This window comes from Drosophila melanogaster, chromosome 2R (genome assembly GCF_000001215.4).
Source record: "Drosophila melanogaster chromosome 2R".
NCBI lineage: Eukaryota > Metazoa > Arthropoda > Insecta > Diptera > Drosophilidae > Drosophila > Drosophila melanogaster.
The window spans coordinates 23939809-23962637 of record NT_033778.4 but is presented as its reverse complement, the minus strand read 5'-3'; the positions used below and the strand labels follow the sequence as shown (position 1 = coordinate 23962637).

The 22829-nt window shown below is 47.8% G+C and overlaps 10 protein-coding genes across 18 annotated transcripts; 4 read left to right on the top strand and 6 right to left on the bottom strand.

Annotated features, from left to right (window-relative positions):
- The first annotated feature begins 60 nt into the window (after positions 1-60).
- CG13566 (uncharacterized protein) lies at positions 61-1161 on the top strand. Its single transcript, NM_138014.3, has 4 exons — positions 61-232; positions 299-492; positions 557-636; positions 691-1161. Exons 1-4 carry the CDS (start codon positions 191-193, stop codon positions 981-983), a joined length of 609 nt encoding a protein of 202 aa, NP_611858.2. The 5' UTR covers positions 61-190; the 3' UTR covers positions 984-1161.
- Positions 1007-4796, bottom strand: alpha-Catr (alpha-catenin related). Of its 2 annotated transcripts, none has more exons than NM_143816.3 (6): positions 4419-4796; positions 4126-4306; positions 2558-4065; positions 2179-2499; positions 1919-2125; positions 1007-1418 (listed from the first exon to the last, which is right to left on the bottom strand). In NM_143816.3, exons 1-6 carry the CDS (start codon positions 4446-4448, stop codon positions 1302-1304), a joined length of 2364 nt encoding a protein of 787 aa, NP_652073.2. In that variant the 5' UTR covers positions 4449-4796; the 3' UTR covers positions 1007-1301. Both variants share the same exon structure in this region, with proteins under 2 accessions (NP_652073.2, NP_726389.4).
- A 436-nt stretch (positions 4797-5232) lies between these two features.
- CG16787 (uncharacterized protein) lies at positions 5233-6303 on the top strand. Its single transcript, NM_138013.3, has one exon. The coding sequence runs from the start codon at positions 5456-5458 to the stop codon at positions 6215-6217; it is 762 nt and encodes a 253-aa protein (NP_611857.3). The 5' UTR covers positions 5233-5455; the 3' UTR covers positions 6218-6303.
- On the bottom strand, positions 6232-8547 carry thoc5. The gene is made up of 6 exons (NM_138012.3): positions 8400-8547; positions 7545-8339; positions 7378-7490; positions 7232-7319; positions 6642-7178; positions 6232-6585 (listed from the first exon to the last, which is right to left on the bottom strand). The coding sequence occupies exons 1-6, from the start codon at positions 8472-8474 to the stop codon at positions 6343-6345; spliced, it is 1851 nt and encodes a 616-aa protein (NP_611856.1). The 5' UTR covers positions 8475-8547; the 3' UTR covers positions 6232-6342.
- Positions 8548-8589: 42 nt separating this feature from the next.
- Positions 8590-10125, top strand: CG3803 (uncharacterized protein). Its single transcript, NM_138011.4, has 4 exons — positions 8590-8815; positions 8897-8999; positions 9057-9189; positions 9248-10125. Exons 1-4 carry the CDS (start codon positions 8723-8725, stop codon positions 10098-10100), a joined length of 1182 nt encoding a protein of 393 aa, NP_611855.1. The 5' UTR covers positions 8590-8722; the 3' UTR covers positions 10101-10125.
- Positions 10126-10178: 53 nt separating this feature from the next.
- On the bottom strand, positions 10179-13437 carry Stoml2 (Stomatin like 2). Of its 2 annotated transcripts, none has more exons than NM_138009.3 (7): positions 13162-13437; positions 12995-13096; positions 12716-12923; positions 12456-12655; positions 12249-12393; positions 12069-12184; positions 10179-10485 (listed from the first exon to the last, which is right to left on the bottom strand). In NM_138009.3, the coding sequence occupies exons 1-7, from the start codon at positions 13207-13209 to the stop codon at positions 10204-10206; spliced, it is 1101 nt and encodes a 366-aa protein (NP_611853.2). In that variant the 5' UTR covers positions 13210-13437; the 3' UTR covers positions 10179-10203. The 2 variants fall into 2 exon arrangements, with proteins under 2 accessions (NP_611853.2, NP_001261161.1); NM_001274232.1 differs by having other exon boundaries at positions 13162-13284.
- fzr2 (fizzy-related 2) lies at positions 10542-11991 on the bottom strand. The gene has a single exon (NM_138010.4). The coding sequence runs from the start codon at positions 11950-11952 to the stop codon at positions 10597-10599; it is 1356 nt and encodes a 451-aa protein (NP_611854.1). The 5' UTR covers positions 11953-11991; the 3' UTR covers positions 10542-10596.
- Positions 13438-13561: 124 nt separating the features above from the next.
- Positions 13562-15679, top strand: Orcokinin. 3 transcript variants are annotated; one of them, NM_138008.4, is made up of 4 exons: positions 14022-14149; positions 14241-14286; positions 14986-15022; positions 15298-15679. In NM_138008.4, the coding sequence occupies exons 1-4, from the start codon at positions 14081-14083 to the stop codon at positions 15545-15547; spliced, it is 402 nt and encodes a 133-aa protein (NP_611852.2). In that variant the 5' UTR covers positions 14022-14080; the 3' UTR covers positions 15548-15679. The 3 variants fall into 3 exon arrangements, with proteins under 3 accessions (NP_001261160.1, NP_611852.2, NP_001286799.1); NM_001274231.2 differs by lacking the exons at positions 14986-15022; positions 15298-15679 and adding an exon at positions 14443-14879 and having other exon boundaries at positions 13562-14149; NM_001299870.1 differs by lacking the exons at positions 14986-15022; positions 15298-15679 and adding an exon at positions 14443-14879.
- A 22-nt stretch (positions 15680-15701) lies between these two features.
- Galphas (G protein alpha subunit s) lies at positions 15702-20100 on the bottom strand. Of its 5 annotated transcripts, none has more exon segments than NM_058157.5 (9): positions 15702-16037; positions 16118-16200; positions 16377-16501; positions 16561-16740; positions 16814-16942; positions 17558-17678; positions 17735-17831; positions 17898-18408; positions 19824-20100. In NM_058157.5, coding segments are annotated over 8 exon segments (1158 nt in total). In that variant the 5' UTR covers positions 18174-18408; positions 19824-20100; the 3' UTR covers positions 15702-15890.
- Positions 20101-20523: 423 nt separating this feature from the next.
- Taldo (Transaldolase) lies at positions 20524-22228 on the bottom strand. The gene is made up of 3 exons (NM_079111.3): positions 22112-22228; positions 21458-21581; positions 20524-21398 (listed from the first exon to the last, which is right to left on the bottom strand). The coding sequence occupies exons 1-3, from the start codon at positions 22206-22208 to the stop codon at positions 20624-20626; spliced, it is 996 nt and encodes a 331-aa protein (NP_523835.2). The 5' UTR covers positions 22209-22228; the 3' UTR covers positions 20524-20623.
- Positions 22229-22829: the final 601 nt, after the last annotated feature.

Sequence of the window (22829 nt, the reverse complement as noted above, 5' to 3'; positions counted from 1 at the left end):
AGATGTGCTCGATTCGTTGAGCAGTTCAAGGTTTTGGGCTATTATGGACTATGGGCCATGAGGCCAACTTCTTTGAGTTCGTCTTTTCCCACGCTAAACTGCGAAATTGAATGTGAGAAAATTTGCATGGGTCAGGCGGATTCGGAACGTACGTGCCGCAGTAGCAAAGTGCACGTCAAGATCGTCTAACATGGGGCTACCAGCTTGCATCTGCACCAAAGTTCTCCAACTGGCGAGTATCTTCGAGTTAGAAGGAGACTTTGAGTTACCTTGAATGATAGAGATACATCCCCATTAGATTGCCACGGTGGCGGCCCTGATTGTAAAGCGATTGTCGGACAAGCACTCGGAACGGGTGTTCGCCATCAACAAGAAGCAGTCCAGGGAGTGGACCCTCCTCAACAGCATCTCCTGGTCGAAGGAGGGCGATGACTTCGGCACGCTGACCTTCGTGGGCTATACCTTCATTGCAGCTGTGCTGCTGCTCACGAGGTAACTAACCACCCAGTGACTATGACATATATATATATGATATGCTAAGACCATCTCCTCTTAGGATCATCGAGGGCACCTCAAACTATGGCACCTGTGAGATAATTCTGTTGACCTGTGGCGTTCTGTTCTTCACCATAGAGGGTAATATGGCTCCTGGGATGCAGTAATGTCAGAGTGATGAACTCTCTCCTCCAGGACTACTGATATTCTTCACGGTGGAGCAGCTGTCCGAAGATCTGCTGATATTTGCCTATGCATTGGGAGCACTTTGCTTCATCTGCGCCGCTCTGTTCGCCCTGGACCTGATGTTCTTCAAGAACCTGCTGAAGCTGAGGGACTCCACCGTCCAAACAGACCAGTCGAAGGAAACAGTGGCCCTCAAGGTGTACAATCTTTCGCAGGAACCGAAGATGAGCTGCTGCAACATGATGCCCCGCACTCACATCGTGAACGAAAGCAGCAGGAACTATCTACGCACCGACTTGTAGACCCAAGTGAAAGAGCTCGAGATACATATGTATCTGCATCTGCGTTACCTTTATTGCCGTAACATCGAATGTAGTGAAACAAAATATGCATTATAAGATCGTGCTGCTGAAACAACTAATTGGACTCGTATGTTAATAAAGTTTTCGACATTAATCAACGCTAGAAGCGGCCGCCAACTAATACGCGTACACAAAACGGAATGCAGTGCCAACAGTGTAGACTACGATAGCAAAACCCCCGGGCTCCTCTCAGAACAGCAGGAAGGACACCCTCGTCCTTCGCGCATCCCCCTTGGCTCGGCGAGCCATCCCGTAATGTCAGGGAATGTCGCTGCTGCTCGTCGTCCCCTTGGAATCGCACATGCCGCCGGCCATGTTCTCGTTCGACCGCTCCGAGGTGAGTCCTCCGGTTATGCCAGTTAAATTTAGTTTGTACTGCAAGGCGGAGCAAGGGGATTAGGATTAGGATGGAGTTCGTAGAGGAGCTGGCACTGCAGCTTATGAGTGGCCAAAACCAATTGTTGGTTAAAGGTCACAGTTGGGTTAGATAAACACACGATGGGGGATCTTATCAAGCTATCAACTCAACTCAACTCAAAACTCAATACATCAAGATACATATGTACATACATGCGTGAAATACAAAAGTTAGCGATTAAGATTAAGATACAGCGCCATCTACATTAGCAAAGTCGAAAGTAAGAGATGTAACTAATAAGATTGAGAGTTTAGAAACGGGGATTGAAGCACATCCTCAAAAACCAAAAGGCTTCTCCTGCGCCCCTGGCAACAAACGAAAGCTCTAAAATCATACCTGTAATAATGCATGCTTTAATATCACAGTAAACTATAGAAATCATACACATTGAGAAAGTCTGTAGTATCATCCACTACATATAGGAAATGGCCGCGTGGGCCTGCCTCGGCCTATTTACCTTAGTTGCGCACTCAAAGCACTTCGACACTACTTTGTTTATAACGTTCATAAGGTTCTTGGTTTCCCTGATGACGTGATCGACCTTCACGAAGGTGGCGGCTTTACCAACCGTGTGGTCTTTGACTGTAAACTGGAGTGCTTGGACAAAAGTCGGCACTCTATCTAAAATGTTGAGGAGATCCTTTTTGTTGTCACTGGCGGGAACCTAAACAAGCGCAGAGTTAGCGACACGGATGCCCATTATCAACCGATAATTACCTGGTATGAAAAGTGGCGGAGGACTTTGTAAAGTCGATTGGCCTCCTCCGCAAAATATTCGGCTTGAGTAAACAAATCCTGAGTTGTTCTTAGAGAACCGTTGCCCTTGGTAAACTGATACATTAGGAAAGCCATCGCGGACATGTTCTTGGCTCTCTTCAGTATGTCGTTGTCGTCCGACAAGTCTTCGCTCCATTTTGATTGATATGTGTTCAGATCTCCGTTGTTCTTGCCTTCGAGGCCAGAATACTCAACCATTTCTCCGTCTTCTGTTGCAGGTACACCGGATTTTGTTAGTTTGTCTGAGGAGCTTTCGCATTTCTGGGGAAGATCGGAAGTAAGTTAGTGATTACCTCGCCCACTCTGGGCAGCAACCCACCTCAGCATCAGCATCTCTGTCACCCTTGGTGGTGTTGATCGAGACGAGGATCTTCTTGGCGATCATGGAGATCTCGTTCGTCAGCCACTTCCACATGTCCGAGAAGGACTCGAAGTTCTCGTTGGCCGCACTGCTGTTGGAGTACTTCCACAGGATTTTGGCCGCGATGAAGACCTGCGGCCCGTAGATCCGCAGGTTGATCGCCAGGCACTTGGCCTGCACCTGCAGCCGCTCCGTGGGCGCAATGTGCTGCAGCAGCTTGCAGATGTCGAAGATGTGATCGCAGCAGTCGTGGAACTTCGAGGAGCGCTGGTTCAGATTGTCGATGTCGTAGTTCGTTGCCAGTACGTGGAACGACTTGACCAGCTTGGAGCAGATCTTGAGCGACTCGTTGAAATCCTCGATCTGGCTGGACACGGAGACGACCAACTGCTTGCACAGCTCCTCCAGGCTGCTCAGCATACCCAGTTCGGGATCTGACCGACCCTTCACCTGGCCTCCGCCCACTCCTCCAACTCCACCGGCTCCACCGCCACCCTCGTGCTGATCCTTCATGATGGTGTTCAGGTAGAGGTCGAACTCCAGCTTGCAGTTGTCGCAGTAGGAGAGGATGTTCTTCCGATGGTTGTGGCTGATGTAGGGGGAGTCGGTGAAGTCGTGTGCCTTCTCGAACAGCTTCTCGAAGGCGAGCGAGAGCTCCTCGCGCAGGTCCAGGCTCTCGGAGCTGAGGTGCTTCCTGAAGTTCGTGTTGTTCACCATGCGGCCGCCGCCCGCCGCGGAGGGCAGGTTCTTCTCCGACTTCCACAGGTCATCGTCCAGGAAACTGAAGTAGGCGTCGGAGTTGTTGTTGCCCTCGCCAGAGCCCTCGTAGTAGCTCATCTGGTACTTGTACCGCTTGATGAGGTTCACAATGCGCTTTATTGTCGTGTAGATGCTCTCGTTCTCGTAGTTCGGGTTGCTCGCCTGCTTCTCGAACGGCATGTGCTTGGCCGTGTCGAAGATGCTGTCCTTCACCACGAAATGGATGAGGTCCATGGCCCTGCGGATCTGGCAGAACACAGTGTCCCGGTTCTCCTTCACGATCACGCAGTCGCTGTGGATCAGGCTGTTCTTCGAGGACGTCAACAGGATGGCGATGGACTTCTCCAGTATCTGGCGGGCCGAGAACATCTGCGCCCGCCGTCGCTCCTCCTTGAAGGAGTTGCGGTGGTGGCCCGTGAGGTAGGCCAGCTCAATCATCTCGGTTCCGAACACGGAGAAGGCGCGCACGAATTCCGTGAAGTTCATGACCGACTCCAGCTTCTCCAGGCTCTCGGAGGCCCGCTTCTTGGCGGTCAGCAGCTTCTTCACAACTATGATGTCGACCAGCAGTAGGATGCGCGTGACGGACGACAGCAGGGAGCGGGCCGCCAAAATGATGGCTCCATAGTCCTTAAGGGGCTCGATGTGGTGGCGCAGCTCCATGCCGCTTAGAGGTGAAATATCACAAAGTCGTTCAATCGATTTTCCTATCGTACAACAAAATACAATGAAAAGGATGTACCAGGCTGGAAAGGATGTCTTCTTACCCGCATCTCTGGCCTCCTTCGCCGCCTCGTACATGTCTCCCTTGATGTCAATATTCTCCTCGGCGATGATCTCGCCAATGGTTATAAATCGCTCCACGGCAATGTTCAGCAGGTGACCTATGTTCCCAAAAGTGGACATGATCTGCTCGTTATCCATATCACGAACTCGAAAGCGTTGATTCTGGAGAGGGGAAGGAGAGCCCACATTGGCAGTTGGTTGGGTTTCAAGGCCAATCAATAATCGCTGAGGACTAGAACGGAAAGTTATCCCGGACAGCCGGTTGGGTACTTACGTTAACAGTTGATTGAGTGATTCCGTACATTTTGGATAGCTCGGTTACCGATAGAAAAATTGATTATACGTAGTTTAAGAGTATCCGCAAAGCGAGTTTCAGGCATGCAGCATTTTTATTTACTTCCTATTGATTTTTCTCAATACTAGGGCTAGCAGAGTCGAGTAGACATTGCAACTAAGTCGAGAATTTGGCACTCAATAATACGGTCACCGATTAGCGCGTCATAGTACGAGGCTCTATGGGTTTAAGCTCAAATAAAAGTCGATTTTTCAGCCAGCGAAAGCTCCTCAGCTCAAATTAGTGTTATATAGCTGGGTGGCTGTAAACAACGTGTTTACCTGCAGACAGATATATGTGTATGCCCCCAGATTTGTGTGTGATTCGAGCTTGTAACAAATTGGTCTGCGCAGCAAGTCTGCGCACAAAACCATTTAGTACTGTAAAGTGCAACAGTTTCTCGTCAAACGCCTCCTGTGGGATTCGATGCGGATGCGAGTGCCTGGATTCGATGCTTGTTGAGGTACCAAACATTTATCAGAAGAACAACCAAGAAAACCGCATAAGGCAACTCCAAAACCATGTACTTACATAAATGAAAAGTGTTTGAGATTATTGCACTTCAAAAAAGAGACAACATATTTCATGTAATAAGCTTGAAACACTAAATTCAAACCAAATAAGTTATATTTTCCATTTTCATGACTTCCGGTTGCGGAAGTTAATTTGTGAAACTAATCCGGCATGACAACCCTGGACAACGGGAGTTCCCCTAACATCCACACTGGCACTCGCAGCTATTGGGACATTACACACAGTCTGGCCACACTGCAGCCCAACGACCATATGATTTTTGCCGAGTATTTTATTTCCAAATGTTGTTACCTAAACACGAGCACGTCAAATTCCTGAGGGCCGCAAACGAAAAATAGCCAGGATCTAAGTTCAATTTGAATGGTGTGATCTGCAGACGAGGCAGATCTGAATCGAGGAAACCCAGTTCCGGTGAAGGAAGTAGCACACAAAGTCCTTGCAAGATGTTGCGAAATTTCGGGATTTCATCAATAAGAAGGAGCAGCTGGATGGCCAACTGGTGCTCCAAGGAGCGGGCGTGGGCGTCCGCCATGCGGCTAAGTGCGTCTGCGCCGGCGAAGTGTCCACAAAAGTTGTTAAACAGCCATGCCGCCAATAACCTCCAGCAAAGTCGAAGGGCCTACGAGAGCACCAAAGCGGAGAGGCTGCCCGGGAACCCTAAGGAGAACGAGCGTAAGCCCGAGGACCTGGATAGAGCCTACGAGGTTCTGAGGACCACGCTACCAAAGCTGTTCGTGGAGCCCCTAGACTACTCCATTTACAGCCCGGGCCTAATCTTCCACAACAACATAACGGGCAAGCACACGGTGGGCCTGTACCACTACGTCAAACAGATCGCCATCCTGCGAACGGTTGGCCACCTGAAGTACGCCTACGTGAAATTCGAGGTGCTCAAGATCACGAAGCACCAGGACGACTACACAGTGCGGATAAGGTGGCGAGTGCGCGGCATTTCCGGCCTGAAGGTCATGTTCCAGTTCTGGAAGTACAAGCTCTGGCAACTGAAGGAGGTGCTGAAGGATCAGGAGGCCTGGTACGACGGCTACTCTGTCTGCTATCTGGGCGACGATGGGCTGATCGTCAAGCACGTCGTGGACAAAGTGATGCCGGACGAGAGTCGGGAGGCGGTTGAGAACCCTTCTGCGACGGCACTACCTCCCGGATCCTTGGCAGCGACCTCTTCCCAGAAGATCAACTGCCAATGAAGTCGTAGCTAGCTAGCTTTAAATGTTACTTATTTATTGTATTACTAATCGTAATAAACGCAACTGTGAGAACGTTTAGTAACCGCATTGGCGCATTGTGTTGTACAACATTCGTTATTCAACTGTCACTGCTTGAACGCGTAGACCGATCCCTTCTTGATGTATTTGTAGGGGCGTGAGCGGCTCCGCTTGGCGAAGGCGCTTATGTAAGGCTTCTCCTTGTTGTACTCAATGGTGTTTTGCATGGATCCCTCGGTTTCGAGGAATATATCGAAGCTGTAGATGGTGCGGAAGAGCTGCGCGTACAGGATGCAGTCGTTGGGCTCCAAATGTTTGGGCTGCAGGGAGTTGGTCCAGAACTCCATCATCTGAGGAATACAAGTTTAAAAGCTAATTGGAGGATAATACCTGAATAAGTTCAAACCTTGATCGCCGAATTGTTTTGCGCGGTAAGGCATCCGTTCCAGTGCACATTCAGAATCCATAGAGGCATTTCCAGTGGATAGTTACTCGGTATTCTAATAAAGCACTCCATTTTGGCCGATCCCCGGACGATGACAGCGCGGTAAGAGTTGTACGTAATACCCTTGTCCGCTGACGAAGAATTCAGTGCGTCTGAAATTTGCGAGTGAAGCTCCTCATGTGTGATGGCAGTCCATTGGACGAGACTGCACGACAGGCCGGCTGGATAGATGTTCTCCTGCAAGCTATACAAATCGATATCCTTGAAGGTCAGCCCGCGAATCTGCTGGCTTAAACGCTGCCAAGAGTTCAAGCGCCTGGCAATGCGGTCAATAATCTCCTTGTTGTTCTTATTCAAGTTCAGTTCGTGTTTGTACAGCATCGAACTGTTGACGGTTGCAATCGAGCACATACTTTGCAGCCAACAGAAGGGTTTTCCGTAGTCCTTGGCCTTGAGGTAGCGCACACATTCCTCGGCTGTTAAATCCGAGCTTCGTAGCTGAAAGAGCGTAATTTAATTGGTTGTCCAACGTTGGATAAGGAAGTTCTTACCTCGTATTGGATTCCCGGAATGGGTAATTCATTGCCCAAGTCATTGGGGTACAAATGCCGCAATAGGTGGTGAACAAAGTTTGTGTCACTGTGAAAAAATGCCTAGTTATTTATGCGATTTTTTCCTAGGTGTGTTCCAAACTTACCCCTGGCCGTTGGCATTCCTGGAGCAGTTAAGTTGGCCCCAGACAGTGGCACACTTGATAAAATCAAAGTAGCGAATCTGCAAAACGAGCTGATTCGATCCAGCCGCTCCAATCTTTAAAGTTTAGGTTAATAAATGTTTTGGAATGAGCAAACCATGTCATCCTACCGTCAAACAAATGTGTAGTGGGTGAGGAGCGAGTGAGTCGTCCAAGTTGTTTTTATCGGCAATCTTTTCCCGGTCTCCACTTTCCTTTTTAGTCTGTCTGTAGTTCAATGTGGAGCACTTTTTCTCCTTAAGCAACTCCTGCATTTGAGCCTCGCTCTCATAGCCAACCACCTCGGCGGTGAAGGACTGCTCCTCGCTGACCCGCTGCAGCGATTGCAGGACAATGAACAAAACGTAGAGCGGCTTGGGCAGGTACTTGACCACTGCGCTTAGCTTCCATTCCACGTCCAGGGATAGCTGGAGTGCATCGTGCAGCGGCTTTGTGGCGCTCTGCAGAGTGCGCAAGGCGGGTGCGAAGGAGACGTACCGCTGGGCGTGGCTAAGATTGTCCTGGAGCAGTTCCTGCTTGGAGCTCAGCAGGGCGCTGTACTGCTTGTCGAGTGCCTTCCGCAGACGCAGCTCGCAGTCGAGGCGATGAAGGTGCTGCTTGTGGCTGGACAGCTCCTCCGCGTCGTTGGGCATGTCTGGCAGCTCGCTGGAGTACTCGGCTTCCGAGAGCAGCTCCAAGCTGGTGTCCCTGCTCTTGAACTTCTGGCAGCGCACAATCTCCTTCTTCAGGTGGCTCACTTCGTACAGAAGATTCTGCAGCTGCAGCCGGCTGAGGTCCACCTTGCACTTTTCCAGGTGCAGCTTGTCGCGCCCCGCTTTGATCTTGTGCTTCACCTCGCGGTTGGCGTGCTTCAGAGCCACGAACATCAAGGTGGTGGCAATGCGAGCCTCATCCGTCGATTGCCCCTGCTCGTGACGGATGTGGACGGATTTAGAGCTGTACTCTGGCACGGAAATCGGACTTACCTTGCTCTTCGCCTCCTTAATTCCCTCTATGGCCTTTTGCAGCTGATCGAACTGCGTGTTCAATATTGTTTCCATTTTATTTGGCGAAATTGTAAATCAGAAGCCGCAAAAGTTGTTTTTATTAACAAAACTGATATAATGTGGCCAGGCTATCGAGTCGATAACATTCGCCGGTACTTTTCAAAATGATTTTAGTATATGCGCATACCCCACTGCTGCGGTCACACTTGGTAGCGGCTTTGTAAATATAGTTAAAAAACAAAATATATCCTTTAATATTTGCTGTAAGCTTAAGTTAATCTCTCCAAACTTGAAATAACACAATGCTGCGATTGCTCCAGAAGAGAACCAATCTCATAAAGCTAGTAGTACCCGGCCCCCGACTTCACCAGACGATTGCGCAAACAGCGATAAAGGTTGCATTAATATCCCACTGATTACATATAAAAATATGTTTTTATTTATAAAGTAATATTTGTTAATGCCGCACCTTTCAGGAAATCCCAGTGATAAAGCCCATCAGCACTCCGAAAAGCGACAAGACCGTCGGAAGATGGTTCCTGGGAGTCAGCGGCATGGTCTTCGTGGCCGTTGGTCTAGGTAACCAATAACAAAATGTAAAGTTTGTAGTTCCTTGCGAAAGTGAATCTCTTCCAGGCGGAGTAACCCGACTGACAGAGTCCGGACTGTCCATGGTCACTTGGAAGCTGACGGGTGAACGTATGCCCCGAACCCAGGAGGAATGGGTGCAGGAGTTCAATCTCTACCAGCAATACCCAGAGTACAAGCTGTGAGTACTCCCCAGATTCATCCAACGCCAGGAACTACATGCAAACTTCTGCTTTCAGAAAGAATGTGAATATGACCGTGGAGGAGTTCAAGTTCATTTTCATGATGGAGTACATGCACAGGATGTGGGGTCGTGCCATCGGCGGGTTCTTCCTTTTGCCCGCTGTTTACTTCTGGAGAAAGGGATACTTCTGTGCGAAGACCAAGAAGAGCGTCCTGCTGCTGGGCACACTGATTGGCCTGCAAGGTCTGATGGGATGGTACATGGTCAAGTCCGGGCTGGAAGACAGGTTCCAGGATCCCAACGACGTGCCACGGGTATCCCAGTATAGATTGGCCTCCCACCTGGCAGCTGCCTTCGTCCTGTACTCACTCTCCCTGTCAAAGGCCATGTCCCTGCTCATCCCCACGAACACATTCGTGATCCAAGCCAAGAAAGCATTTAATATCAAGGGGCTGACGCATTTGACGAAGGCAATGGTCCTGCTGACTGCCATTTCTGGAGCCTTTGTAGCCGGACTAGACGCCGGACTCGTGTACAACTCGTTCCCGAAGATGGGCGACAAGTGGATTCCCGATGACATGTGGACGTTTGCGCCCATACAGAAGAACATCACCGAGAATCCGACGACGGTGCAGTTCAATCACCGCATCCTTGGTATTAGCACAGTAACGCTGACCACCGCTCTGTGGCTGGTCACCAGAAGGATGCAGTTGCCCAAGCGCGCCAACTGGGCCATCAACGCCGTGGTGGCTATGGCCTGGACGCAGGCCACGCTTGGCGTAACCACCTTGCTTAACTACGTGCCCGTGCCTCTGGCAACGGCCCACCAGTCGGGCTCGCTTATTCTGCTGAGTTTCGCATTGTGGCTGTCGCACGAGGTTCGACTGTTGAAGTACCTTCCGAAGTAAATAAATAGGCGTTTATTTGTTGAACCAAAAATTTAATATCCTCGCCTTGATAATAACAACTATGAGTGGGGCAAATGTAATAGCAACAACCGTTTATTCATTCCTATTCAATATTCATTTTCACACTGCTTTTATCCTCCTGCAACTCCTTGTACTCAACACTCTTTGCGTTCAGGCAGGCGCCCACACCCTTCACGTTTTCCGATGACTTGGTGGCCTGGTTAGAGTTGGAAACGTGGTTGTACACCGCCAGGGCCTGGGCCACGAAGCCATTAACATCCCCGGGATTCGAGGGCAAGATCATGGTGTTATTCGTCTTGGCCAGCTTCTTGAAGGCTCCAATGTACTGCTCGGCCAGCGTGAGCGAAGCAGCATTCTGTCCATCCTGAAATGCATAAGACGAAAACCACGATCTTAAATTAAGAAACCATATAAGACTTTAGATGGTAACAAATATAATTTATCGTAGCACAAAGAATACGTCGCAATTTTGTCCTCATCTTATGCCTTTAAACAAACGGAGCACGGAGTTTGGCTCTTTGGATATTTTCTGTTTGGTAAAAACGGTCCAGAAGCGAAGCGTCTCATCTGCGCCGCCAGTCACTATGGACTCGTTATCCGGACTCACTGACAGGTGGAGTACCCGCTGTGTGTGCCCGGACAGCCTGGCCATCTGCTTCAGCGAGGGATAGCGCCAGGCAATGACCTGTGGCTGCGCGTGTCCGTGGGTGGTAACCAGCTCTCGGGAATCCCTGGCCCAGGCCAGGTTGCTGATCTGGGCGCCGGTGTTGATGCACTTCACCAGCTTCCCGGTGAGGACGTTCCAAAAGCGCAAGCAGCGATCGGCGGACCCACCGCCACTGGCCAGAAGACCGGACTTATGTGGCGACCAGCCCAGCGCCTTGACCACCGCCTTGTGCTCGTCGAAGGCGTAAATGGGCTCCGGCCAATCGTCGGTCCAAACCAACAGGCGGTTGTCGCTGCCACCGCTGGCCAAGTATCGATTGCTGGGCGACCACTGTAGGCCACACACCTCTAGCTTGTGTCCGCGCAAGCAGCGGGTTATGTGCGTCGGCGGATTGCGGATATCCCGCTGCAAAATTGAGCGGTCGCGGGAGCCACTGGCCAATCGGTTGCCGCACCAAGCTAGCGCCGTTACACGCGCCGAGTGCTCTTCCAGTCGGTTTATCTGCTTTTGGTTCTCGGCATCCCAAATGGTCACGTACCCGGACTGGGTGCCAATGGCCACCTGCCGGCCTTCACCGTGCCAGCTAACTGCTGTAATCAGGTTATCCTCATTGTTGAAGTCGCATAGTCGCGTCACCTGACCACTGACGGCACTCCAGAGATAAACCGAGCACCCGAGACCAACGGCCAGGGTGTTTTTCGACGACCAGTCAATAAGGTTCAGGTAGAAGTCGTCTTGCAGCTCCGGCGCATCGAGTATCTTGTACGGGCGACGTGGCAGTCGGCGCATGGGTCTCTTGAAGATGCTGAGCAGCCGCTGGCTGCTCTCGCTGATGTTGGCGAATGGTGTGCGTACTGGCGACGAAGAACCGCTGGCAAAACCAAAGATACGGTTATGCCGATCCCTAAAATCATCAGTCTGGGCATGGACCTGTGCGGTCTGCTCGCAGTTCTCCAAGGAAGTGATGTTCTCGTCCAGGAACTCGTTGCGCAAGAGGCATGAGTACACAGAGCTCTCGTACACATTGGAGTCTCCCGGAGCATTGACAAAGTTCCGGTTCCAGTGGTTACCAGCTCGTGTGGGAATGCAGCGCAGATCGATGTCCTCCTTTTTGCCGACGGCGACGCCCGGAAGCAATCGTTGCTGATACTCTGATTGAAACATCTCCGAATTCCAATATTTGTTCGTAGTGTGATGCCAAAGTGTTTTTGAAATTAAATGCCTAGCATTCTACCTAACCGAAATCGAGAGTTGGTGGAGTCCCCCGGCGAAATACTTACCAGGTGGGATAAGGATTTCGCTATGGCCAGTAGACTGCGGGCTCTGGCATCCGCCACGGCTATAATGGCAGCCGCCTCTCCGCTGGCCTTATTGATGTGCTCCTGCCGCTCCGCCTCTGTGGAAGAAGGAACCATGAATGTAACTACTGGGTACATTCTGTAAGGAACACTGCCGCTTACCGGAGGCTAGAATCCTAGACTTCCGCTTGCCCTCGGCTATGTTGATTTCGGCCTCGCGAACACCCTCCGATTCGAGAATAGCGGCTCGCTTTCGCCGCTCGGCCTCCACTTGCATCTGCATCGCCTCGTGAACCCTGGTGGGCAGCTGAAAAGGGACACGATCCATTAATCTCGCTACTTGAGAGTCAACTGAAGGATGTGACCTACTCGAATATCACGGATCTCGTATCGCAGACAGGCGATGCCCCACGCCTCGCTGGCCTTGTTGATCGAGTCGACGATGCTGACGTTGAGGGACTCCCTTTCGCGGAAGACCTTGTCCATGGACATCTTGCCCAGCTCCGATCTCATCGTCGTCTGGGCCAGTTGTGTTATGGCGAACTCCGGATCCTCCACGCCGTACGAGGCTTAACGGTGATATAACAGATGTGGTGACGTGCCGCTGCTTATGGATTGTGGAGACCTACCTTTGTACGGATCAATGATGCGCAAGTAGAGCACGCCGTCGATGCTCAGGGTCACGTTGTCGGAGGTAATAGCGCTCTGTTTGGGCACATCTATGGCAATTTCCTTCAGGCTCTGGACGTATTTGATTTTGTCCGCCACCGGGACTAGTATGTTGAGTCCGGGGTCCAAAATCCTGTGAAAGCGCCCCATGCGCTCCACCACCCAGGCCTGGAAAACGGAGAGGAACGGATCGGATTGGAGTGAGCTGCGGGCGACCGTGGTCAGGCGATGGAACCTACCTCTTGCTGGGGCACAAACATAACACACATGTTTATCGGGGTGGAGGCCTTTCCCCTCCGAGATTGCGACGGAATCCATGAGCCGGCGAGCAGGAAGTCTTGCTGCAAGTAGATATATTAGCGGGCCGTTAAACCATTGCAGCGATTTCGAAGGTTCTAGAACGTACCTGGACCAGGCTCGGAACGAATCTTTTGTTTAAAAGAAATCTCGACATTTCGCAATATATGTGCCGATTTTACAAGTCGAAAAATACTAAGAAGAAAACATTATGATAGTCGGCAAACAGGGTGATTCATATCGCATTTGCGTGCAAATCGATTAATTTTTTCGTTGGGGGTATCTAAAACGGTAAATTTCGGAACTATTTTCGAATCGGAAAAGATGATTTCGAATATGTCTTTTAATTGAAATAAAGTTTTTTTTTGTGGAAAGTGACAGTAAGTGAAGAGCATCAGCATAATAATTGTTTTTCAATTCTAGCCAATTCCAACCCGAATTATAATGTGATATAACGTCACAAAGTAAAGTCAACTTTAAAATATTTCACATACTTTATATTTCGTCAGCGCCAACCAACCAACGCTTGCAGATGAATGGGATTCGCGGTTAACTCAATTAACCAGGAAACCCTAAAGGCAGCAGACACAGGGACATTTATGGTGTCGTGCAAATGAAAATTAAATCTAATAATCGAACATATGTGCGAGTGCACGCATGTTTGCTGAAATCTTGACACTCTCGCTCTGTTTGTGGGAGTACTTACCATTAGTGGCTAGAAATATGGTGCAAGTGACGCATTAAGAGCATAAAGGAGACCGAACTGGCCCACCCAACCCACGGCCACCGAACCATAGAGCCAGAGCCATCAAGCCATCGAGCCACTAAGCCGTTAATAACGGGTGCGTTCCTGCGGTCTTTTAGCTGTCGTCGGTGGTTATCTGCATCATAAATTTGCCATCACCCTGTTTAAGTCAGAGGATGTTTGCCCCGAATCGGGTATAAAACGAACTGCGGCGCGGCAAATCGGCACAGTCATCTTCAAATCGCTCCCAAGTGCACCAGGCTAACGGTCAACGGCTGGAATCATGAATCTATATGTGCTCCTGGCGGTGGTATCGGTGTTCCTGAACTTCATTCACGCAGCGCCCGGTGTGGTACGTTTTTGAAGTGCTTTCGAGAATATCCAGTGGAAAGCTACGGGCTTCTGTAAACGGATTACAATTACTATAGCTAACTATGTTTTAGGATATTTCCAACGACGAACTGCTGGATGGAAAATATCTTTGTGAAGGTAACAACGAGCCATTGAACACATACTGAGAACCAACTTGTACATATATGTACATATATATACTCGAACTTTTTAATTATCATAACCAACAGCTTAGCTTTTGTACAAAGCCATTAAGTCCTAATTTCTTATTATTTCGATTTCGATTTCGATCAGATCTGCCAGCGTTAAGAGAATTGTGTAACGGAAACAGCGTGAGTTTACGACAAACCGGACTTCCCAACGACGACCTTTCCACATCGCCGTTGTTTAACGAGTTTTACAAACTCTTCCAACGAAATGTAAATATATTTCTGTCCAAAAACAAGAGCCCCGAGTCCTTGCAAGAGCGCTTCTCGAGAACGGTTTCGAAGCGCGGCTTGGACAGCATTGGTGGCGGTCATTTGATAAAGCGGACGCAGAGTAGACAGTTCCTAAGCGACTAGAAACCGCCACATTCCCAACTTCCGCTTCCGCTTCCGCACCACTCCATTGACTTTGACAATATCGAGGACCGAAATGAAACTGAAATGTAAATAAGCAGCCTGGTCTTTATTTTATATGTGCATATAAAATGATGTAGCTCCTAATTGTTAATAAATTATTGCATTTGTAAAGAGTTTTACTTTCGCCCTCCAGAGGAGAGTCATTCATGTAAATTCCAAAAATCTAGACTTACACTAATCCCTTACCACCGCTAACACATGCTGCCCCAAAAAGCTGGCTCGAAGAAGTACGATGGACCGTTTATAGTGAGGTGAGTGATATGGTGGCACGTGAATATGCCCATCGTGCGACAGGTTTATATGTAGTACTATCAGATATCTGAGACTCGGCTGCTGCTATCAGGTCTTATCCGGATGTTATCGAAATAGGCTCTATATATAATGTATGTAAATATGCAGATAACAGATCCGAATAATACGTGGCTATACCGGCAGCCAAAGTGCCTGCTTGCCCGCCTATTTGCCATTACTCACTGAACTCACTAATCCCCTTCCCAATCACTGAAACATATGCCCTGATCCCCAGATTGATTTCGGCTGCCAATGGACAAACGGTCGTCTGCTACGAGTGCAGCCAGTCGGAGTTCAAGACGAAGTACTCGGTGAAGCAGTGCGCGGCCGGCAAGATCGGGTCTGGCCATCACCGGGACCTGGTGCCCTACCTGGTGAGGATGGACCCCCTGTACAAGGACACCTGGAGCAGTAAGCTCAAGCGGAACTTCGACGAGATCGACAAGGCCTCCGCCAGCTTCAGCATCCTCAACCAGCTCGTCTAGTGATACCTTCGACAGCGCGTGAATGTAAATGCCCATGGATATGGATACGGACTCTGATAGCGGAAATACTCTAAAATGCTTCATGTCAAGGGACTATAGAAAATAAAGCAGGTGCATCCTGGTAGAATAGCCAAAATAATCGAAACAAGCGTGTCTGTTATTAACATGTTTATTTATTATTCTTTAATGTTGAGTTTTGTGAAAGGTCATACCAGATCTAAATGCAGCGAATTTTTTGTTTTAATCAAGGGACTATTTAAATACAAATTACATTTGATAATTATATTTAAAACAGTAAGTCATTAATATTTTTATTTACTTGCATTACGGCGATGGGGATAACCTATAACAATTCATATTGACGAAGGTGCATCCTTTGAATAATGTCTCTGCAATCATTAAACACACGTTTAATGTTTTCTGTGTCAACGGCGCATGTGAAATGTGGATAGCAGTAGTGTTTTCCGTCTCCGCTAGCGGTAGATATACGCTATATAAGAAAGAGATCCCATTAAGGATTAAGGCTAGTTAGATAGGTGGAGGAAGAAACGGAGATGTGATATAACCCACCAGAAACTCGTCTCGTATGAAATATTTTGCTCGTATTACTTCTGGGTCATCATTGGATTCCATTATTGCGTCACCTGTGTCGACAGCACATTTGAAATTAGACAAAATACATTATCCATTAAATTTCTTAAGTTAACTTGGGCACGGTTTGCAAATTTGAAAAGGAATTGCGAATTTCTTGGCCAGATCTGAGTCGGTTGATCTGATGACTCCCTCGCCCTCAATTGGCCTCTACTATGGGTTATACTATTTTACTTACTTGGCGTTTGGTATTTGTTAAACTCGGAGAAATATTCCGACAATTTACTTTTTCCAGCCTTAATTTTCTCTGCTAACAAATCTTGCTTATTTAAAAATAGTATAATAGAAATCGTGCGAAGCCATCTGAAAGAACAACTCGTTAGTTTCCATTTGTCGAGATGGCGCCAAATTGCTCGGTTCACCTGTTGTTCCAAATACTCTTGAACAAATCCAAAGATTCTCGAAGTCGGTTCTGGGTGGGATCTTCCCGCAAAACCATGTTATAACTTGAGCACGCAGTTACGAATATGATAGCAGTTACATCATTGAAACACTGAATCCATTTCCTACGCTCGTCCCGCTGGCCACCGACATCGAACATGCTGCACGCGAATGCACATCATTAGAATGGAATAGAAACTAAAATATTGCGATATCACTTGGGATTACACTTACTGAAAGTTTACTTTGTCCACTTGAAATCTTGTTTCAAATATTCCAGAAGTCAAAACACGGCACCGAAGAATATCCTGCTCATTAGGGGTGTAGTTTGGATTCTTGATTGTGCTCACTCGGTCCAGGAAGCTTCAAAGCAGAATATCAAGTGTAGAAGTAAGTACAAATTCGGTTTCAGTGCCTTAATCAAGCTTAGATACAAGTACAAATGCGGATTAGCTGGCATAAACTACGGAAAATTGGGACTTGGTGTTTAGCAACTTGTTTCTTCGGGGAATTAAACAAAAAGCCTTCTCAACTTGGAAAAGTATGATCGTTACGATACTTCTATGTGCATGGCGTAGTTGGTACTACTTCGACTACTAGCTCCTTTTAAGAATTGGACTCATTCTAAAACCCATATATTGTAGTAATTATTGTACAGACAGACAGATATGGAATGCGAAAGTAGGTTTAGGTTGTGGTTCTACTTTCAGATAGTCATACTGCAGCAAAGCGACGATATTTAAAGTTTACTTCATCAAGCGGATTACTTGTTAGAATTAAAAGTTGCATACTTTCGATCCAACGCATTGAATTTCTGCACTTCCAAGTGAAACACATAGTTAAGCTTTCAGAACAATTGGCATGCACTCCGAGATGAATTAAATTAAACAATTAAATCTGTTTGTAGTGCTACAAGAACTATTCGTTTGGCTCAACACATCGATGGCAGGATGTTAAATGTGGGTGGGCATTACTTACTATTTCGCACAATCGATTAATTGATACTCATTCGACCTCTCATAGGTTTGAAGAACGCCCTTGTCTTTCCATAGTTCTTCTGTATGTTCATAAAATTCAGGAGGATAATTAAAGTCCGGACCTGCGGGGCAGATAATGGTTGATAACAACTTAAGTTGGGGCGGCAGAGGCTCTTACTAGATGCATAATCCTGAATGTACTCCACTCTGGGTTCATTTTCCTTCTTTTCTAAAGCTACAGGTGGATTAAGTGTGCTCATGGCTCCTGTAATAGTCTGTAAGGGATTGGCAAGGAGTTAAGCAAGTGTTTGGGCTTAGATGGCCGGCGGGATGGAACTCACCAAGATAGCGTCTCGAATATTCTTTTTAATATCATCAATTTTCTGTTTCTTTTCCGAGTCAGAAAATCCGTCGACATGCAATATTCGCATTTGCTTGACTATGGTTGATTTGCCGGACTCGCCCGCCCCCAGGAGGAGCAGCCTGTGTGTGGCCCTGTAGAGCTGTTTGTCCTTCTGCAACTGTCTAGATATTGCATCGCTCCGGCGCTTCTGGCTCTTCGAGTCCTCCGAGTTCACGTCCGACTGCTTGGAGGTGGGCGACCCAAAGCAACCCATCGCAGCCCACGGGGTCCACCAACACGTCGCTCGGTTTTCCTGGTTCGCGTCGGGCGACTCGGCACCCCTTGTGCTTTCTCCGTTCTGCTCCAGTATAGCTGAGTGCTTGGGTTCCTCGGATCAAACCACAATCCCTTGTGTGCTCGTCGGTCTCCGGTCTGCGATCTCCGATCTCCGATCTCAGTGGCACCACCGTTGGCGTTGGCTCAGCGCTTCAGTGGATCTCTGCAGCAGGCTGCATTCGTACAATGGTATAGTAGATGGAAAAATGAGTAACAGAACTTTCAGAACTAACGATCCTCGAGCTTTCTATTCCCACTAACTGAGATTCTCCAGCAGAAACCCATTTCGATTGCATAGAATCCCGAATCCACTTCAGTGCCCCCATATCATCCGCGTACGCGCGAGTGTAGCGACCAAAATGGGTGCCTACTAAGCCAAGGCGACGCCGCTGACATTGCCGCCCACGAAAGTCCCGTGAGTCACTGGGTTTCGGGTCCCAAAAGCGCTCGCATAGCATCGGAATCGGAATGAAAATCAAAATCAAAAATTACTCCACGCAACGCGCGTTCATTCGCGTTGGACATTCGCGTCGGACGATTGGAATTCATCACATTCATATTCACATCCATATTCACAGCCATATTCACATTCTCATTCACATCGACATCCACAACATCGGCGTAGTGTAACAGGTGAAGAAGGGGGCGGAGAGGGTGGCACTCTCGCGCATACTGGGCAGCAGGTACGCATGTATATAGAGATACCAACCCAACATAATTCCATCTGCAGTTGAGGCTCGAATGGAATGGATGGGTCCGATACGCGGATTCGGATTCGATTAGCTCGTATGTGGGTTTACGGATGAGTGTAGGCACGCGAATATTAAGAGTATTTAATCTAGCAATTATTGCCGACCGACGGGAGTCGCAGGAAGATGAACGTACTATACCCTACACATATACCTATATAGGCGGAGGGGGTGGTGGCAGATATGCCAGATATGGCAGATATGCAGATTTTAATGTAAATATATGTACATAAATTCATCGGCATCGGAATCGGGATCTAAGCGGGCACGGACACGGACACGGGCACATATATATCTCACAGATATGAGTACACACCGTTGTGTATCTACTCGTATATACGTGCGTATGTATTTAGATATATACACAAGTTCTCGGTTCGCATGTGTGAATGGATGGATGTACATAAATAAATGTATGTACATATATCAATACGTAGTGCTCCGTGCCTCCGAATCCGAAATATTTGCCATTTCTTTGACACTTGGTTAGAAAAACTATATTATACCTATACCATCGCGAATCGGATCGAATCGAATCGAATGGAATGGAATCGCATCGCAACGCATCTGCTTGGATTGGTTTGGATTCGAATGGATTGAATTCGATGGATGGGATTGTATTTTGGATATTCATGCGCGAACGATTTTTCACTGATTTCAGGTTTAAGGACATGGGACGCAGGTCGCAGGTCGCAGGACGCAGGACGTCCGAAAATCGGGAGGTCGGTCGAGATCGAGGGGCTGCAGGGGCGAATCACATCTCTGCGCGATGGCAATTACGTGTGCGAACGCGACTATTCCCTGCGTTCGACAATGGTTATTGTTTACCGTGAAATTACCGAACATTTTTATTCATGGGAGCAACTTCGGGCCAAGACTATAGGTGCACGACTCGGTTGGGAGCGACTTTTGGGGTCTGAAAAACAGGCAATTCTATCGCACCCGACGCGCCAGCCACTGTTTTCCGGATTCCCAATGTTCTTAGTCTCTGTGTGCTCGCAATTCATCAATTTGTAGCTTAAAAATTACTTTTAATACCAGTACTAACTCACTTTTTATATATTTTTTATTTTATGTATCAACCTAGGGATGCAACGAAGTAGATACTTTTATCGATAGTCAGTCTGCCTATCGGATAGTGCGGGCGGTGATGTAGATAGATATGTTACTGGGCCAAAAACATCTATGCCAAATGACGATGTGCTATTTTAGCGAATATTAATAATAAAATAAAGTATCCCGAGCTATGTAGAATAGCGAAATCCAGAAACACCCGTCCGATACTTTACATAAGCAGCCGTCTCTACAGGCTTACATAGATATTCTACACGGGCGTGTAGAAAACATGTTTGAAGTTGTTATGATAAGGTATCAAAAAAAAAGTATCTTTATCTGTGATATAATTTGCAAATTTTATTTATTTTGTAAACTTTTAGTATTTATTATTCGTATCCATATCTGCAACGAGTAATCATGCTATTTGCATGCCAAACCTATTCACCCATTTAATAATTTCCATAACTCCCAACTGAATCTTGTCATCTCTTTTAATTGTAGTGTTTATTAAAGTATAAAATCATTGTCTTTTTCAAAAACGAATGTATTCATCCTCCACCTGCTAGCGGACCCAGAGGAACATCTACTTAAGATAGGTCTTAATCAAATTCTCCAGCTTAACAGTATCCACGGCGAACTTCCTGATGCCCTCGGAAAGTTTGTCGGTGGCCATGGCGTCCTCGTTGAGCAGCCAGCGGAACCGGCTCTCATCGACGGTGATCTTCTCGATGTCCTGCAGCTTGGCGTTGCTTACGGACAGGTAGGTGACCACCGACTCGGTCTCGTTCTCCAGCTCCTTAAGCAGCGCTGGGCTGATGGTAAGCAGATCGCAGCCAGCCAGGGCCTTGATTTCGCCCACGTTACGGAAGGAGGCGCCCATGACCAGGGTCTTGTAGCCGAACTTCTTGTAGTAGTTGTAGATGTTCGTCACGGAGATCACGCCCGGGTCCTTGAGCGCCTCGAACTTCTTGGTATCCGTGTTGGCCACGTACCAGTCCAGGATGCGGCCCACGAACGGGGAGATGAGGGTCACGCCGGCCTCGGCGCAAGCCACGGCCTGTGCGAACGAGAAAAGGAGCGTCAGGTTGCAGTGCACACCGTGCTCGTTCTCCAGGATCTCGGCCGCCTTGATGCCCTCCCAGGTGGACGCCAGCTTGATCAGAATTCGCTCCTTGTCGACGCCCAGGGATTTGTACAGGGCGATCAGCTTCAGGGCCTTCTCCACGCTCTTCTTGGTGTCGAAGGACAAGCGGGCATCGATCTCGGTGGAAACGCGACCGGGCACAACCTTCAGGATTTCCGTTCCGAACAGCACGCACAGGTAGTCCATGGCCTCGGCCACCTGCTCACTCACGGAGCTGCAAACGATGGTATTCTATGTAGCTTTGTGTGGCAAACACCCAAGTGAACTGCTTACCCCTTCTTGCCCTTGGCGTATTCCACCGCCTTTTGGACCAGCGGCTGGTACCGCTCCATGGACGAAGCGGACAAGATGAGGGAGGGATTAGTGGTGGCATCCGTGGGCTTATAGATGTTGATGGCTGGAAGCAATGTGTAAAGTATTTGCATAAGTGCGGGGCCAAATTACATTGCGAATTTTAGAAAGACCTCGAAACCTGTTGAGCGACTTTCATTTTTCAATCGCCCGACCGAAAATATCTTTGAACTTTTCAAATGTCTGAGCAGGTTTGGCACTCTGCTCCGAAACCTTATCTCTGGTGGCATTCTATAGTACACTTTACTATAGCGGTCACATTTCTAACACACGTAAGCACCAAAGGTCAAACTAAAGTCAGCTCGGATTTGCTTTTCACTTTTATTTGATCTTCACTGCGGCAGACACGACGGATCCGATGGCCCGTCGTTAATGTTTATCTTTTGGATAAATCCATGTATCCTATGTATCTTTGGACTCGGATTCTATGTATGCTCTATATATGTATGGATGTTCGAGCTCAGACTCGCATTTCGCTTTAGTTGCATTTCTGGATTCCCACTTTTGAGGCAAACTTACGCTAGCTTTGAAATCGGACTCATCTTGTTAAGAAAAATACCTTGCGTGCGTACTTACCTTCAAAGTCGCCGGTGTCAGCCACAATTGTGGTGATTTTCTTGAGTTCCTGTAATACCGACATCTTTTGCTTTTTTAACGTGCGATCACTTCCCATTGCCCAACTTCAATGCAATAAGACCGCCACTGGAGCGGCAATTTATACCGCCCGGCTCTGGAAAAATACTGAACAGCCCCAACTTGGGTTTAGGAATCGATATAAGGGGCCATCAGGGGGATTCCTGACAATTAAGCAGACTTAAACTAGCTCCCTAACATTAATCTTTAACTGTGATGATAAGGTATTCAAGCTAATCTTAGGTGAATAGCTTGTTAAATATAAATAACCATCTACTTGTAATTGGACGAATAAATAAGTGCATACTTTCGTTCTTGTACAGAAAGCGCTGAACATTTTGGGTCGGAAGAAAATTTTCGTAAACTAACGATAATTTTAAAAGTATGCATTTTTTTTAGATGATTTTTCTAGTGCAATGATATTGATTTTACTTGGACTAGGCTGGTCACCTACTGAGATTTCAGTTCGCCCAGTACTTCAAATCGGAAAATCACCATATTTGACCGCTTCAAAAGTCATATCTTAGACAATTTTTTGATATTTATATGCCAGAAATCAATTCATCGTTGGTCACCTACTGGGGTTTCATAGCAAATTTATGTGATTTCCTAAAAAAACATGGCTTAGATTATAAATTTCAAATGAATTAGCTTTACCGGC